Here is a 17,492-nt window from a genome sequence, read left to right as displayed (position 1 = left end):
ACATAAATAGCAAACAACATCTGCATATTCAACAAGGGCATTAAAGAAGAAGAATCAGTCTGAGGAAAAAACAGACAAACTGAGAGATTGAACTCATCCTAGCATATTTGGATTCATTCATTATTTTCAAAGGGTCACGAGTCAAGTAGTGCAGATTTTGTGTCAGTGAGTAAATCTCAGTGGGTTGATCTTTTTCAAAATGAAGTGGATGGCAGCAGTGTAAACACATATTGGATGGATACACAAGCTTCATTCCACCTCAAGCTTTGTTGTCTTTTCGAGAGTGCTCCTTCAGGCTGTTCTGCATTCAGGCCACCACTTTGCTCCAAAAAGAGCCACAGCTGAGACCTGACCCGAGCTCCTGTAGACTCTCTGGTAAGGTCCTTATCAGAAGCCTCTCGGTTCGATAGACTCTTGACCCTGGCTCATTGCAACCACGCGGCATTGGCATCACAAAAGGCAGCGCTCGCAGTGAACAGAGAAAAAAAAGCTCAGGGACGTCCATATTTCCTCTTTTCATTTCGTTTTTCAAGGGAAACTGGGAGATGATCTATGTCTTTGGCCTTGTTTCCTTTGTAAACTCAATTAAATACAAGCTGCAGGTTTTTGTAGGGAAAATGGTTGCACTTGAACTGAAAGGTTGATTTAAATGATGTCAGGGAGACATTACACCAATAGCACTTACTCAAGCTCGAATCTCATATATTAGATATCTGTCATTTAGTGCTACTATGATTTTCCTATCATACTACAAGCAAAAATGACTATGTAGATAATAAATCTGTTTGTAGTTTCATGCTTGAGTTTCCAGTGTCATAAACTGACAAAAACTGAAAAAAAGGGTGAGGATGACTTGATCAAGTTGTATTATGGGTAGTGAAACATGAAGGGTTTTTGGGGAAGTTTTCTCTAAGGTTTCTGGTTCTTGACCGCTTAACAGTTTATATTTAATTCCCAAACAAGTCATTCATTTTACCCACAGCGCAACAATGTGTTCATTTTAGCTTCTGCAACCAACCAATAATGTTCAGCTTTAAGTCATTTGTACAGTTATGTTATTGATTGATTTCATTTAATACAAGAAACATTTTCAAGGCCCGGTTGAGAGTTATTTTTAAACGAAAGTGGTTTTAACAGTCTAAAGTGTGAATGTCATCGTGGAAGTAAAAAATGTAGCTGGATTCTAACCCATTAAGGGATTTTATATACGAGGAGAACGACCTTAAAATCAATTTTAAATATCACAGGAAGTATCTGGGGCTCCATTTTGAAGAAGATCAGTGGGAAAATATCCTTAGGTTGGTCCACAGCTCTTCTATCTGTGCCCGACACGGGCTGATCAATGTAAATTAATACACAGGACTTACTACACCAATCATAGACTGTCTAAATTCTACCCCAATGTAGCTGACACTTGTAATAGATGCAACCAGTCACCTGCCAATCTCATACACATGTTCTGGTCATGTCCAAAGCTTAAAGACCTCTGGTCCAAAATATTCGACACCCTTCAAATTGCTTACCATTTTGTGGCCGACCCCCATCCCCTCCCTGCCCTCTTTGGTATCCCGCACAACAGCATTTTAACCGCTGAGGCTCGACATTCTATGGCCTTTTGCACTCTGATCGCTAGGCGCTTAATTTTGTTGAACTGGAAGCACAGCTTCCCCCCATCCTACACTCGATGGGTTAAGGAAATTCTACACAACTTAAAAATGGAGAAGTTAAGATTCTCCCTCAAGGGCTCTCTGGGGAAATTTGGCCAAATTTGGAACCCCTTGCTGTCCATTATAGACTCATTAGATATTACACCTGAGGAGTCGGATATCTGAGTTCTGCTGACGTACCACTAAACTTTACATTCCCAGAATGTTAGCTTTTCTTTAATTTACTCTCTTTGTTTTTTGTTTTGTCCCTAATCTTTATTTTTGTTTCTTTTTCTCTTTTCTCTTTTTTCTTTTCTTTTCCCTTTACCTAGAGGCAGATAGGGGTGGGACCTCCTACAGGAAAAGGAGGTGTGGGTGGATATGCGGGAGGAGGGCTAACGTAAAATGTAAAAAATTTGAAAAATGTGAGCATTGTAAAATATCTATTTCATGTTCTTACTTTGTATCTCTGTTGCTCAATAAAGAAATTTAAGAAAAAAAAAAATTCAGAAAATTTTATAGAAAAAATATAAATTTTAATTAAAAAAAAAAAAAAAAAAAAAAAAATATCACAGGAAGCCAGCGAAGAGTAAACTGGTGTAATGTTCTCTCACCTGCTGTTGATCCTTTGTGAGATGTAAGATAACAAGAAGGTCCAAAGCTCGCATCTGTTGATAGATTTTTGCCACTTTTTAAAGTTAACATTTCAGATTTTTATCACAGACATTGGCGGACACTTCAGCTCTAATTTCTTATTCAACTAGAGTTGCACTCAGTAGCGAGCGCCCTATCTGCCCCAACCATTCACCAAACTTCATGGAAATTGGTTCTTAAGTCCGACAAACAAACAGAGAAACACTGCTTAAACCATCACCTTAATAAGCTGAAGAGGCAAGATCAAGTGAGAAAGAAAATGGGGATCACTGGTGCATTCCAAAATGGCTGCTTTGCGCTGACATACAGCGGAACAAATGGCAACCCACTTACTATCTCTGCCAAGAAGGTTACTGGAACTGGTACTGGAAGTGGAAAAGTGTGGTATGGATCAGGGAAGGAACTGTAACATGTAGTTATGGATCCATATCAGGGGCTGCAACCAGATTTTTTTCATATTTTTGATTTGTAACTTGAACAAATGTAAATTGAGACATGTACAAATGGCAATTGAATAATTTCTCATTGGTAAGACTTCTCCCTCCACACTCCCAGATCCTCTAAATCTAGATGAAGGGATACATTACATAGAATCGAAGACAAAAGATAAATATAAACAAGACAAAACAAGAAAGCCCCCCCAATTAAAATAACACTTGAGTAAGAACAAGACCACCAAATTGAATATGAATAAATATGTAAATAAATAAACGGACAAGCTGCTTCAACATTGTTTATCATGTATCTGTATCTTTATATATGCCTGTGTGTATATATATATATATATATATACCAATCATTTATTCTTACATATTTCATTGACTTCCCATGGAATAATTAAATGCTCTTGATTGAAAACCACCGACATATTTAAAGAACATATATCTCTGAGTGTATGCTTTTTTGTGCAGCTCGACCGAATTTATTTAACTTTTGGACCTTTGCTGCATTATATGCTGGGTTCCATTCTAGTGTTGGTTGTGTGTTAACTGGATTGCCAGACCCACAAATAAAGTTTTACATGTTAGAGCGAGAGCGACATCCTCGCAAAATCCAGAGTGTCCTCTGGATTACTGTCTTCCAGATAATTGCTGGTTTTGGCAGACAGGTGGAAGTCAGCTATTTTTAGACTGCTTAGTGGGTGCACTTTCACAACAAACATGGCTTATGAAGGTATTGTATTTACAGTTTGTTCGGAATGCAGAAGAAGACAGGATGAATAATCTCCATAGCTGATAACTGAAAAGCATCGGCTGCATAATTTGATGTTATTGGAAGTTGGAATTTAAGCTGAAGAAACCTCAGATTGTTTACACAATATCGTTCCTCCCTCCCTCCATCCCCCAAGGCCTCCTGAGCACATCTTTCCTTTAGTTTCCTTTCCCACTCAGTGAGTCAACAGTCGACAGCTTGGAGTGGAGCAGGGGATTTCTTTAGGGGGTTGAGGGTCTTATATAACAGTGGGTTTTAGGTTATTAAGACGTCTTGCGGAGCTTTGCAGAGCAAACAACACAGGCTAGGGTAGCACCACAGTGGAGCAGATGATGTGATTGTCTGCAATGGGGATACATCAGTTTTAAGTGATGGCTCCAATGAAAGCACTTTAGGTTGATCAAATTATGCGAGAAGCTTTATGAGAAAGCCAAATTGAAACTTATGAAGGTTGGTCAAAAACTTGTTGCAGACTTCTTACATATGAGAGGATTAATTGAGCAGGTGTATTCACAATATATGTGTTAAACTATATTTGTATATTTTCCTGATATGACAAATGTAGGCCCCATGATCATCAATTGATGTTCAGTGTTATCAACCATGTTCTTTTTTTATTTATTACATCAGACAAAAACTGTGTAAAATAGACCTTTTAATAACTTTGATAAATAATAATAATTTTTAGTAGAAGAGCAGAGTTTTGATTAAGGATGACAATATGGGAAATATGATCTAACTAGAAGGATGCTCGAAGCACATAGGTCCACCAAGGCCCAACTGTCCCCTTATAAAGCCACATTTATATTCATGAGATCCGTATTTTCATTATGATCTGCACCAAATTGCACACACTCATAAATATCAGTCCCCCAAACAGTTACGTTCCCTTTTCATCAAGATCCCGTGATTATTTTATGAGAATTCAACAAAAATGGGAAATAACATTATCACTCCATGTTAAAGAAAGTGAAAAGAAAAATTCTGAATACGCCCCCTGGACTAGACGCACACAAATATTCAAAGTGTTCTTCACTAACACATTCATCTTTCCGCCAAGCTCTATGTTTTGTGTAGAAACCCGTCCAGTAGTTTTTGCGAATTAGTGCTAAGTTACAGAAAGAAAGAAAGAAATGCAAATGAAAACATATCCTCGTTAGCTGAGGTAAATATGATGATGTTATCACCATGCAATTCCATAAAAATTTGCTAATGATGATAATGTTAAGTTTTGGTCCATTAACAGCTGTATTTACTGTAATGTTGAGAAAATGTTGATAAACTCGATGAATTTTATGCTCAATTTCAGAATCAGTTTCTGCAACTTAATTGTTTTTGTAACCATTAAATGATTTGATCAAATCATAATATTAATATTATAATATCATTGGCAGGTCTAGATTGATAAAAACAAGTGTTGTGGTGTTTTTCTAACAGTGACCATAGAGTCTATGTTCAATCCAGGTCAATCAAGAGAACAAATACAAATCAATAATTTATGATTTTAAAATTATATTGAAAGAGTAATTTAACAGTCGGTAGAGATTTGGTTTTTAAATAATTTATTTTCTGTATAAGATGAACAAAATTGGATTCTACAGATTCTTTTGAGGCCTTTTGGGTTTATAATTGTGTTAATTTAGATGTCAGCAATACACTATCTCAAAGCTGAGTGTGATTGTGTCTTGTATCCTCTCTCTCTCTCCCACAGGGACTCACAGAGGCTGGGCTGCCGTTCAGATGCGCCTCCTGCACGAACTCGTATACGCCTCGCGTCGAATGGGCAACCCCGGCCTGTCCGTCCGCCACCTGTCCTTCCTGCTCCAGACCATGCTGGACTTCCTGTCTGATCAAGGTCAGCCCACAATAAACACATTTTTAATTTTAACCCTCAGCTTTCTATCGTAGAATCTGAACCCTGTGAGGTGCTTTCAGCTTAATGCACACATTTAGCAACAGCCATCCTTGTCCTTTTGTGATTGTTGCATTACACCTTGTGCTTAATATTATGCAATGCACAACAAAGCTTTTTCTTGGAGCGAGTGCACCATTGTGCTCCGACCAGAAATCCTGTGCAGCCAGGAGATAGGGCTTTTACTGAAGCAGCGTGAGCCAGGCGGTCCAATGGCCACACAATAAAGGCCAGTGTAATCCTTGGTTGGCTACAGAGCATAAGAATGGAGTGAGGGATGAAGGGAGGGAGGGAGGGAGGGAGGAAGAAGAAGAAGAAGAAGAAGAAGGAGAAGAGGTATGAACGGCGTGAAGCAGGCTTACCATATCAAATATTAGACCTCATCAAAGGGACGTGAGCAGCTGTGTTTAAAGTGCTGCTAATACAGATCTTGTTAAAAAATTTAATTCCTGCTGAATGACGAGAGAACGAACCTAAATGATGTAATTACTGCTGCTACTGTATTTTCTCACCGACGTCTTGAGCAGTGTTTTTGCTCCAGTAAAATACAGTTTCGTATTTACTTAGTATAACACTCTGGGCTCAGAGGGCTACCCGCTGCGGTTTGGGTGGCCTCCTCTCATTGTCCATATTAAAAATGTCAGAAAGGTAACTGTAGGTCGCTCAAGCGAAATAAGTCCCGTTCGATGTGCATTCAACTTTTTGTGCCAACGGTTTTATTCAAAGCATACACGTGTAATTGTGTGAGCACGTTTCTCAATTTGTTGGAACTACTATAAAATACAGCTTAATTGAAAGGGAACTAAAAATAGACAGAGGTGATTCATTCTCTTCTGGTTAAATGTCATCCCGTCCCTCACAGGAGCTTTTCTATATCAAAGTTGGTTTGGGGTTTTTCAAAAGGCCTCACTGAGGCCGCTTGTACCTTCTTCAAGTCGTCTCTGGTATCATTAGAAATATAGCTTGAATAATTTATGCAAGCCTTCACCTTTTCAGAAGAGCTTGAATTTAAGATAACTCCCAGTAGCACTTCGCACGGTTCATGACAAGGTGACCAGGTAGGGCTAATTATACCTGATTCTGGCACTAGTTCAGAGAATGGTCTCAGTGAGGGACATTTGATGAGGGAGAGTAAGAAAAATAACACTACCAGCCACATAAATGTGAAGAAGAGGGGAGCGGCAGAACTACAGTTTTCTTGTCACCTCCTCTTGGAGCAGTTAAGGTCTTTCCATTTCGTTGCCTCTGTACCTGTACTCTGTGTAATGACAATAAAATTGAATCCAATTACAAACTTCAAGTTAATTCACGTCATTCCAGCCATAAACTGTAAAACATACAGGAGAACTAAAGTGTGTTTCTAAGGACTCGTGCACCCAATACACGAAAAAGCAGCCGTCTTAAGTGTGATAATCCTAAATTGCAATTGAGTTCAGCAGAGAGGAGCAGTCTAATGGCCGATGGAAAGAAGCTGTTGCAAACCCTGGCTTAGTTTTGCTTACATCTAGCTCATTCTGTCATTAACAGGTTTACATTTAGAAAAATATTTACTGTTAGGTTTAGGATTGCATTGAAATTACCTATTCTTCAATTAAAAGTAGATTAGAACCTTTTAAGATAAATATATGTATATTGTTTAAAAGGCTTCAGTAATATTTCATTATTGTTCTTATGCATTTGTTGCTGGGTATCTCCCACCTGTTTCTTTAGAGTTTATCATCCCCAACCCATAATGTTCAGAATGATTGTCTTTCTTTAATGTGCAGGGCCTAATATGTGATGTTGAATTAAAACAGGTTTTGAATCAGGGCTGATGTCTCTGTAGGTTATAATGTAATTTTGAATTTACCTCACTGATTTTCAGCCACAGTGCAATCTACAACTAAAGCCCCCTGGCATTGAATCCTAGCTCCACATGAGTCCACACTGCCAGACACAGTGTTGCACAACAGATCACTGATGAGTTTTTTGAGCCTGCCCACCGTCCCCTTGTCAGCATTGAGTTTCCATACTCTCTCTCTCATCATTCTTAGTCTCTCATCAGTTTAAATTTAGACATTGTCTTACCTTGGTGTGCTTTTTTTTAACCTGTTATTACCATTTACCCATCTGGCAGCAGGATTAAAAACATTGTGGTAATTGCATTTCGACCGTCGGATGTCTCAGGTGGTTGTGCTTGCACTTGTTGCTGTTTTGAGTGTTTCTTAACTCCGTAGCCTGCAACATTTGGGAAAACACGAAGGGGCTGATACAGTAAAATATAATGGAAAAGTTGACAGCTGGTGTAATGTCCCCAGATTCATTATTCTCATAAGCTGTTGGCTAGAATATCTGCACAGAGTATATGTCTGTTAATTACCTCAAGTGATTTAATGATGGGTAAACTATCACTCACCACCAGGTACTGATCCTCTTGAGATAGAAACCAACTAAATAACCTAAATAGCTTATATTCTGAGAAATATCTGATGTTTTAAATATGTGGGAACATTTGGGAAAACACGAAGGGGCTGATACAGTAAAATATAATGGAAAAGTTGACAGCTGGTGTAATGTCCCCAGATTCATTATTCTCATAAGCTGTTGGCTAGAATATCTGTACAGAGTATGTCTGTTAATTACCTCAAGTGATTTAATGATGGGTAAACTATCACTCACCACCAGGTACTGATCCTCTTGAGATAGAAACCAACTAAATAACCTAAATAGCTTATATTCTGAGAAATATCTGATGTTTTAAATATGTCAATGAAGGGTGAAATTGTTCCACCTTTTAGCAAATATAGCTAATTTCATTTTTCCAGCGAGTAAATTGAAATAGTTGTCTTGGGGTTACAGACTGGGAATAGTAATGCTTCAGGACAAAAGATAAGCAATCTGGAGATACAAAAGCCTGATCTTAATGTTTTTTTTAAGTGTGACAATATTCGTTGTGCGCAGTGGCTTCAAAGATATATATTCTGACCCTTTCATTTACATTATTGTATTGCAGATTCAACTGGTACATTTTCCCATCCATCAGCAATCAATAAAACAGAATGACAGTGACAAACTATGTGTTTATACATTTTTGCAAATGCAATCTTGGAAATATGTTATTTATACAACTCCTTTTAATTCAGTACTTTGTAGAGCACCTGGCTTTGAGCACTTCATCCCATTATTCTTGGAAGATCCTCTCAAGCTCTGTAAGATTGGATGGGAAGTGTTTTTGAAAATAACTCATCAGGCTTAAGTTTAGTCTTTGGCAACTCGGGGACAATCAAACTTGTCCTGACACCACTTCAGCCTTTCTTGGCTATATATATGACTTAAGTCGTCGTCCTGAAAAAGGAAAATGGGTTCACTCTGGACCAGGTTTTCTCCGAGGACTTCGTATCGACGCTTGAGTTTTCTGCAGCGGCCACAGGTTATTTGCCGAGAAAACACAAACACATACAACGATGGTAATTACTTTTTTCACCCAAATGCAACATTTGTACGACCAATCCTCCCATCTTTGCAAGAACACAAAAACTCAACATGTAGCAGTGCATGCAACAATTTGTGTAAACTCTCAAAAATAGAGATTTATGTATTTTTTACTTTTAAATGCTGAATGTCATACCTGAAATATGAATCACCGTATCAGTTGTTCAGTCTGTTTTCAGTCCACAATGGCTCTTTTGTTTTCAGCTGTAGCTTTGACTGTTTTGATGATTAATGTTCCGCTTGATGCATGTTCTTTTGCTTCTGGCTTCTTGCTGGAAATAGCAACCAGAACAGTCTAAATTATTCATAAAACTGTTGACATTTCTTTTCTTTGTCTGTTACTTGTTTTCATTTCACAGTATAATTTGACAAATCACCTTTTGAAAATGTTCCCGTTGCCTGCATTGTCGTTAAAGGCAGTCGAAGCCCTCGTCTCATATCGTCTCATTATTGTCAACAAAATGGTGTCAAAAATGATGAGTTTTAAAGAGCAGCTTATATACAAAATGCCCGGGGGGCCGTCAACTGTACATCAAATTTGTTTATTTCATCAAATTGTCCAGAATCTTAAAGAATCGGGGAAATTCAAACAGAGTCACGTCACAAGCGTCTCAAAATTCTCAAGTTGTTGAAATATGTAAACAAATCGATCAATTATCCTTGTCTGATTGTCATCTTGTAACTGTTCCATTATTTCGTTTATCAGCAAAAGGACCAATTATACGGTTCTATTTGATGTTCTTAGGTTATCATCCATCATTCTAATGAAAGTAACCCTTTGGCCAAACTGCTTTTAACTTCTAACTACTCACTATTTGCATTTCATTGTTAATTTGCACATCACACTGTTAAGCTGTCAGTCTCTGTCTCATGGGGCCTTGGGGCCTTTCACACAAAGATGCACTGCCTAGAAGATAGTATAATAAAACTAATAATTTTAGTTATTAATATTGGTTCATTATACTGTTTTTTTAAACACTAGATTTGTTGCTGATATATTTCCTTTATAACTTATTACAGAAAGGAGTAATATACAATTCGCTCAACTGCACCTAACCTCACAAAAACGTCTTTTATCATCATCTGTGTTGAGGAAACATCATATCTCCACAGAGTCAGAGGAGGTGGCCTTCACTTTGGCATCTCCATCATAGAGCTGAAATCCTATCTCACCATGGAGCGTCTCTCCTGCCGGGCTGCTGACAGCGCTGTTGTGCTATCTGGTGTAATGCTGCCCTCGGTTTCCATTTCCCCTCTCGACTTCCATCACAGTTCATTTTGTGGTCACTTTACTTTACAACCTGCCCCATTGTTGCTCCTACACTGCTCTGTGTACTGGGAGGCTGCTAAAAGAGATACCGTTATAGTTAAGTGATATTTTAAGGTTAATTTGATGGAGCAGTATTAAGCATGAAGGGGGAAAGAAAGAGAGAGGGGGAGTGACTTGCTTGAAGCCTCAGTATAGAGGGACCCCAGCTCTATTATGGGAGCCATCACTTTTTCGAAAGATTTGTTTTGAACGAATTTTACACGACATGATGTTTTACAATGTTTACAACAATTTTACCAATGTTGGTTACTTGGGCATCTAAGCTGTAGAACTCCAAATACTTCCGCGGCCACTGTCCAGATGCTTTCGTGTCATGATCATAGCGTCCTTGATTTTCTTGGCAAAACAACGTAACACTAGGGCTACGTTGTAGCACTGGCGGGCCCGAGCACCCGCACGTTGAAGCCTGTTGCGGTCGGTGGAGAGAGCGATCGATGACCAAGCGCATGTCTCCGCGTTGCATCCATTTTGCGCTCTGCGGCAGTAGGTTTGCCAATAGGTGGCGCCATCACTATTATTACACACAAACATATATATCTGTTCAAGTAGCAGCTCTGATATAGCGTGAGCAATTTTGTGTCAATTGGACAATTTTACCACAACGTAATTTTCACACTGATTAGTAGGTGGTGCTATGACCCTGAACTAATATTTATATGTGGAGCTGTTCAGATCAGTATTGTGATTATAGGTCAGTAGTTTGGAGCCGGTTGGATAATGCAGAGTGGATTAACAAAGTACTTCCTGTTTCCTGTTGACTCAGTAGGTGGCGCTATTACACTGAGGAAATACTGACACACAGAGCTGTTCAGGCTTGTACTATTATCATGTGACAGAAGTGTGGTAGTAATAGGACAATGCACAGTGGACTTATGAAAACATCGCCTCGTCTGGCGAAGGATGATCCTTCGCCAAACATCAATGTTTACATGGTTTGAGGAAATGTCACAATTCTGACCTTGATCCAATGACTTGACTGAGGTAATTTGAGCTGTATATTGTAAAGCAGCCAGGAGCAGTTCATCAAAATATAAAACTGTCACTTCCTGTAGCCACCAGGGGGCGCTGTGATTTCAAATCCTGATTTCTTTGTAGATGTCGTCAGGCCGGGACTCTTGTCTTACATGTTTAGTTTGGACTTGATTGGACCATGTATGTTCGAGATACAGATGCTCGTGTTTTGATGGCGTTTAATCAAACTTTGACGCCACGCCACGGTCACACGGTGTGACGAAAAAAAATGCCCTTGATCATTTTTTTCTCAATGTTGTTGTGATGACACTCATCTGAATTTGAAGTTGATCCGATGAAAGCTCTACGACAGGTACATAAAATAAAAAAAGTGGAATATGGCTAAAATGGACACTAAATTCAAAATGGCGGGGTTCCTGTTTAGTCTAGCATACATATCCAAGAGACTTATTTGTTTGTTATAAAAAGACACATGCCCAAAACGATTTTTGTACATGTCGGCCAATCGTAGTGTCGGGGCTGCCCATTAGTGGGCGCTAGTCAGTTGTTTTGCCACGCCCATTCCTTAAAACCATTTGAATATCTTCAGGGGGGGGATTTTGCTAAACACATGTAGTTTGAGTGAGATAGAACCATTAACACTGAAGTTACAGCAATTTCGTGTTTCACGGCGAGTTGATGAACTTTGATGCCAGGCCATTAATATGGCGTTTGACGCAAAAGTTACATTTATCTTATGCCTTCATTATCAATGTCTTGAGACCCATTTGATACAGTTTGACATGGTTGAGGTCAATGGATGAGGAGAAATACATCCAACTGTAAGACATGCGAAAAAAAAGACATTTCTTGTTGCCACCAGGGGGCGCTGTGATTTCAAGTCATGATGTCTGTATAGATGTCATCAGGCCGGGACTCTTGTCTTACATGTGTAGTTTGGACTTGATTGGACCATGTATGTCCGCGATACAGATGCCCGTGTTTTGATGGCGTTTAATCAAACTTTGATGCCATGCCATGGTCACACGGTGTGACGAAAAAAAAAATCCCTGGATCATTTTTTTTGTCAATCTTGTTGTGATGACACTCATCTGAATTTGAAGTTGATCAGATGAAAGCTCGACAAGTACATCAAAGAAAAAATGTGGAATATGGCCAAAATGGCCACTAAATTAAAAATGGCGGTCTTCCTGTTGTGTTTTTCATAATGCCCTATGAGAGTTTTTTGTGCGTCTGGTCATGATACACCTAGGCCACGATTTTTGTGAAGATCGGACAAAGCGAAACCTAGGGGCTGTGTTCCAGGGGGCGCTGTTGAGCCATTTTGCCACGTCCAATTCAAATTATTCCAGAATACTATAATATCCGTACACCTTGAATTTCCTGCAAAGTTTCATAACTTTTTGAGCATGTCTAGACCCTCAAAAAGTCTCCTAAATGGAAATAATAATAAGAAAAATTCTTACAGATTCAATAGGGCCTCTCACCATTCGGTGCTCGGGCCCTAATAACTAGGGCTACAGCACTAACTGGCCCGAGCACAGGCAATTTCAAGTCTGTTGCGGTTGGGGAAGAGAGAATGATCGATGACCAAGCGCATGTCTCTGCCTTGCGTGCGTTTTAAGCTCTGCAGCAAGAATAAACGCTTCACTTCCTGTAGCCAGCAGGTGGCGCTATGATTTTAAGTCTTGGTGTCTTTGTAGATGTCATCAGGTCGCGACTCTTGTCTTACATGTCTAGTTTGGAGTCGATTGGACCAAATATGTCCAAGATACAGACGCTCGTGTTTTGATGGCGAGTGATCAGACTTTGACTCCATGCCATGGTCAGAGTTTGGTGTTTTCCTATTTTGTAACAGGTAAAAATAGCAGTTAAATGTCAACAGTTGTCTTTATTGTCGTTCTATTATTTAATAAATGCAACAAACTATAGTTTTTATATCTATTGTATGACTATATATATATATATACAATTTGTGCCTTGGTCAAACCACGATCCTACACTGCCCTCTAGTGACTTAATATTGCGGTACAAGTAGGTGTGCCGGAAATATAAAAACAAAAGAGGTCAGTATAAGACCATGAAACACAGACATGGTTGAAATGAAAACAAGTCTTTTCATTTTGTACATCAAGCTTTTAAGCCTCACCACGGTCACACGGATTGATGAAAAGTTAAAATTTTGATAACTTAAGATCTTCATCTTGTTTTGTAGAGTCTCATCTAATTTTTATGTTGATCTGATGAAAGCTCTCCGAGTAGTACATAAAAACATGCCACCAGGGGGCGCTGTGATTGTAAGTCACAATTTCTGCACCGATGTCTTCTGGTGGCGACTCTTGTTTTATGTGTCTAGTTTGGACTCGATTGGACAAAATATGTCTGAGATACAGAATCTCGTGTTTTGATGGCGTTTTCATCACTCTTTGCCGCAACGCCATAGGCACACGGTATGACGAAAATTAGATTTTTTTGATAACTTTCAATCTCCATATTGTTGTGATGACAGTCATTTACATTGTATGCTGATCTGATGAAAGCTGTACGAGCTGTACATCAAAGAAAAAATATGGAATATGACCAAAATGGCCACTAAAGTCAAACTGGCGGGCTGCCTGTTGCGTTTTTCATAATGCACTGATGGACTTTTTTGTGCATCTAGTCATGATACACAACAGTATTTGTTTTTTTGGAGGATCGGTGAATGCTAAATGAGGGGCTTTTCCGTAGGTGGCGCTCTTGAGCCATTTTGCCACGCCCTTTTCAAAATACTCCAGAATACGTAAATTTTCGCCGCCTTTGAATTTACTGGAAACTCCTACAACTTTTTGAGCACATTAAAGCCCTCAAAAAGCCAATTCATTTACGCAAGAGAAAAATAATAATAATAATAATCATTTCAATTTCAATAGAGCCTCCCACCGATTTCGGTGCTCGGGCCCTAATAATAATCATTTCAATTTCAATAAGGCCTCCCACCGATTTCGGTGCTCGGGCCCTAATAATAATCATTTCAATTTCAATAGGGCCTCCCACCGATTTCGGTGCTCGGGCCCTAATAACAATCCTTTCAATTTCAATAGGGCCTCTCACCATTCGGTGCTCGGGCCCTAATAATAATAAAAATAAAAATCCTTAAGAATTCAATAGGGCCTCACACCGATTTCGGTGCTCGGGCCCTAATTACCAGTCAGTAGAGTAAGTCAGTGAAGAGGGCATGTGATGGGTCAAGCTGATAGTCAGCGCCCTCTCCTGGATCAGAAGACAAACTACTTCAGATGCTCTGCTGCATATTTTGAAATCGAACAGGTCATTACAGTTCGAATGTGAACATTTCCACACACGCTTGAGTGATTGTTCAAAATTTAGTATAAAAAGTGAGAGCCTAGCAACTAATGCTAGTTTTGTGTAAACAGCAGAGAGAAGACACATCAAGTAATAAGGATCACAAGGAGGGAGGAAAAATGAACGTTTGGTGCAGAAGAAAACATGAAAGACCGTGGTTACGGAGCATCAATTGAATCAATGCGTTGTTTGCGCTTGACAAATTGAGTGTCACCTGCTGAGTTATTTTCGATCTACCCTGACAAACTGGGAGGCATTAATACAAAAGATGCAGTCGGTATGCCTGAGGCCCCTCATTAAAGTCACGCTGATTTGCACGGTATGATCATTGTTTCAATGTTTATTCAGAAATGAATGCTCGGTCACGTCGACCTCTTGAAAGTGCAGCCATAATGAAGTGGTTTCCATTAACGTTGAACTGCAAACAAACTTGTTAGATGAAGGCAGATCGAGCAAGTGCAAATTTAAAAAGTGTCCCGCTGCTCTTAAGTTGTACAAGGGGGTGATGATGTAAGTTCAGTTTTCACAGGAGAGGATTCCGAGAAAACTTTTACCCATGCGGCCTTTCATCCTGCCTTCAATTCCTTTTTTTGATGAGTGACACTTGGAGATGAGATTGTTTAGTTCGGGAAATGAGAGCGCTGCACCTTTTCTCCTGCCTTTTTCATGAAGTTTAAAAATGTGTCTTTGCTTATCTGGACAGTGTGTTCCACCTGTCAGGCTTATAATGCGCTTGGTTGTGTTTGTCTGGGCATGAGGCTGGGGGAAGAAAGCAAGAGAGAAACAAGTCAATAAAATATTTTCTACTAAAACCCATGGGCTTGGTTATCGAGAGGCTCCAACTCACTAATCTGACCTCATGAAAATGTCCTTCCTTTGGTGAAATTATAATTGTAACAGCGTAAAACTGCATATTAAACAAAGGGTGAACACATGGTTATTGGTCAGAATTTGTAATCCTCACAGTATTGTCGAGAGGAAACCTCAATTTAATACATTGTGTTGTGGGTTACTGAAACAGTGCTTTGTCACAGCATTTTTCCACCATTGACCAAGATGGCTGAGAGAAAGCTAATGCCAATGCTCCCAGATACACCACAAAAAGGTAAAGGTTCAGTCTGTAGAATTTAGTGACATCTAGTGGTGAAATTGCAATGTCTAGCTGAATATCCCTCACCTCATCCTCCCCTTCGAAGTATGAATGAGAACCTGTGGGAGGTGTAACGTTTGTTTGGACTACAGTTAAAATCATGTCGGCCTCCGTAGAGTAGAATGTAAATATAAAATATTTAAATATAAAGGCCCTTTCTAGGGTAAAGAAATCAACAATTTGGACACACTCGAGAAAACATCACTAGGATTATTTTCTGCCGAAAGATCCCTTTAACCTAAAGCTTACACACTGAAGCTTTAAGCTGATGAGTGGACACAGATGCTAAATGATGGAATAACTGCAACCTGTAAGTATTATTGATGAGATGTTTGGGTTAATCAACTGAACTATTCATTAAGACATTCATTTTATTATTTGAATGTTTTGATCATACATATCCATGATTTATTCTATTATCTTTTTGTATGCATAACTATTCAGATCAGCTCAAAGAGTCCTCAAATCTGCACTCAGTTTAAAGGGATTTCTAGATTATAGCTTTTCATCAATTCACATTAGTTTTTTTGCATATCTGCAGTACATTATCTCCATATTTAGCATCTTAAAAGTCATACATTTGAGCTATAAAAGAAGCAGGCATCCGTCAAGAAATATGATACAGTTGATATGCTCATGACACCCATTAGCTAATGAGAAACATAAACCAATATTTTTACAGCTTAAAAAGCTTTAATGGTATTTTTCAAGATCCACAGAATTCAGCTTTTGCTTCGAAGGATACATGCTGACTTTATTAAATGATATTGGAAGGAGTCACATTTAAATTGAACGTAATCATTCAGCTTATGTAGCAGTATTACATTTCCCTAAAAACTTACTAAAACATCAACTTTAATTTCTCCGTAAGACGCCTCCTACAGCAACATCTGAAAAAAAACTCTATATTTAGCTTTCACTGGGTGAAATGACTTTTTACTTTGAACTCGCGATCTCTGTTCCAGTTTCTGTCCTGGAGTGGCCTCCAATCACAGAGACACGCCAAACAAGAAAAAAGATGGACAGTCATGCCATCTATCACCAAAGCTGTGAGCCAGGACAACTGAGCCATCACTCCATTCATCTCTGGCTATTTTATTCCTTTGCCGCTTTTTCCCCCTCCCACCGATTCCTTCCTCATTCCATCTCCATCCCTCCTTCATTTCCGCCCTTTTTCCATTTTCTTCCTTTCGTTTCTCACCCTTCACTTTCCGCCGTTGTTTTTTTATTTCCAATCTGATGCCGTTGACTCTCTCTGTATTGTGTGAATACACATTAAATGTATTTTCCCTGTGTAGTTTGACAGTTTATTGGGACAAAAACAGACATAACATCCTTGCACTTATCCTTTTGGATTGAAATACTAACGTCTCATTCGTGTGAACAGTATATCTTTTATACAGCCGATTAAAAACCATTGTCTTTTGGATCATGGATATTGTATATTTCCCAGGATTTTTACACAACAGTTCTTTTTCGAATGTACAATAAAGTGTTGAAATGCACCAGCCTATCATAAGACCTGCTAATGTTCACCCATTAAGGGTTATAGATCTGTGTGAAATCTTACCAAGCAAATATCCCTCTCCCCTTTATGGACCCTCTTGAAACTTTCACTGCCAAAGCAAATTGTCCAGCTGGGTGAGCAGTAATGTTCCCTCAAAAAGTATTGATGGTACAATAAAATTTACAATTGTACTTGAAGGCTGGAGCTCTTATTGCTGCCAGAGAATCACCTCACAGGCCATTAATGTCTAGTTAATTTATATGGCTGAGATTGTGTGAAAATACTCCGGGTGG

General features: G+C 39.0%; 1 protein-coding gene across 3 annotated transcripts in view; it reads left to right on the top strand.

The window, feature by feature from the left end:
* The window catches only part of trappc9 (trafficking protein particle complex subunit 9), a 196,876-nt gene that overhangs the window by 12,398 nt on the left and 166,986 nt on the right, over nt 1–17,492 (top strand). For all 3 annotated transcript variants that reach the window (XM_062409866.1, XM_062409865.1, XM_062409868.1), the window contains one exon: nt 5,224–5,367. In XM_062409866.1, the coding sequence (XP_062265850.1) occupies nt 5,224–5,367 (144 nt within the window). The remainder of the gene's footprint in view (nt 1–5,223; nt 5,368–17,492) is intronic.

The sequence above is a fragment of the Platichthys flesus genome, chromosome 17 (genome assembly GCF_949316205.1).
Source record: "Platichthys flesus chromosome 17, fPlaFle2.1, whole genome shotgun sequence".
NCBI lineage: Eukaryota > Metazoa > Chordata > Actinopteri > Pleuronectiformes > Pleuronectidae > Platichthys > Platichthys flesus.
Note: the sequence above shows the minus strand (reverse complement) of the source record. Positions and strands in the feature narration are given on the sequence as shown.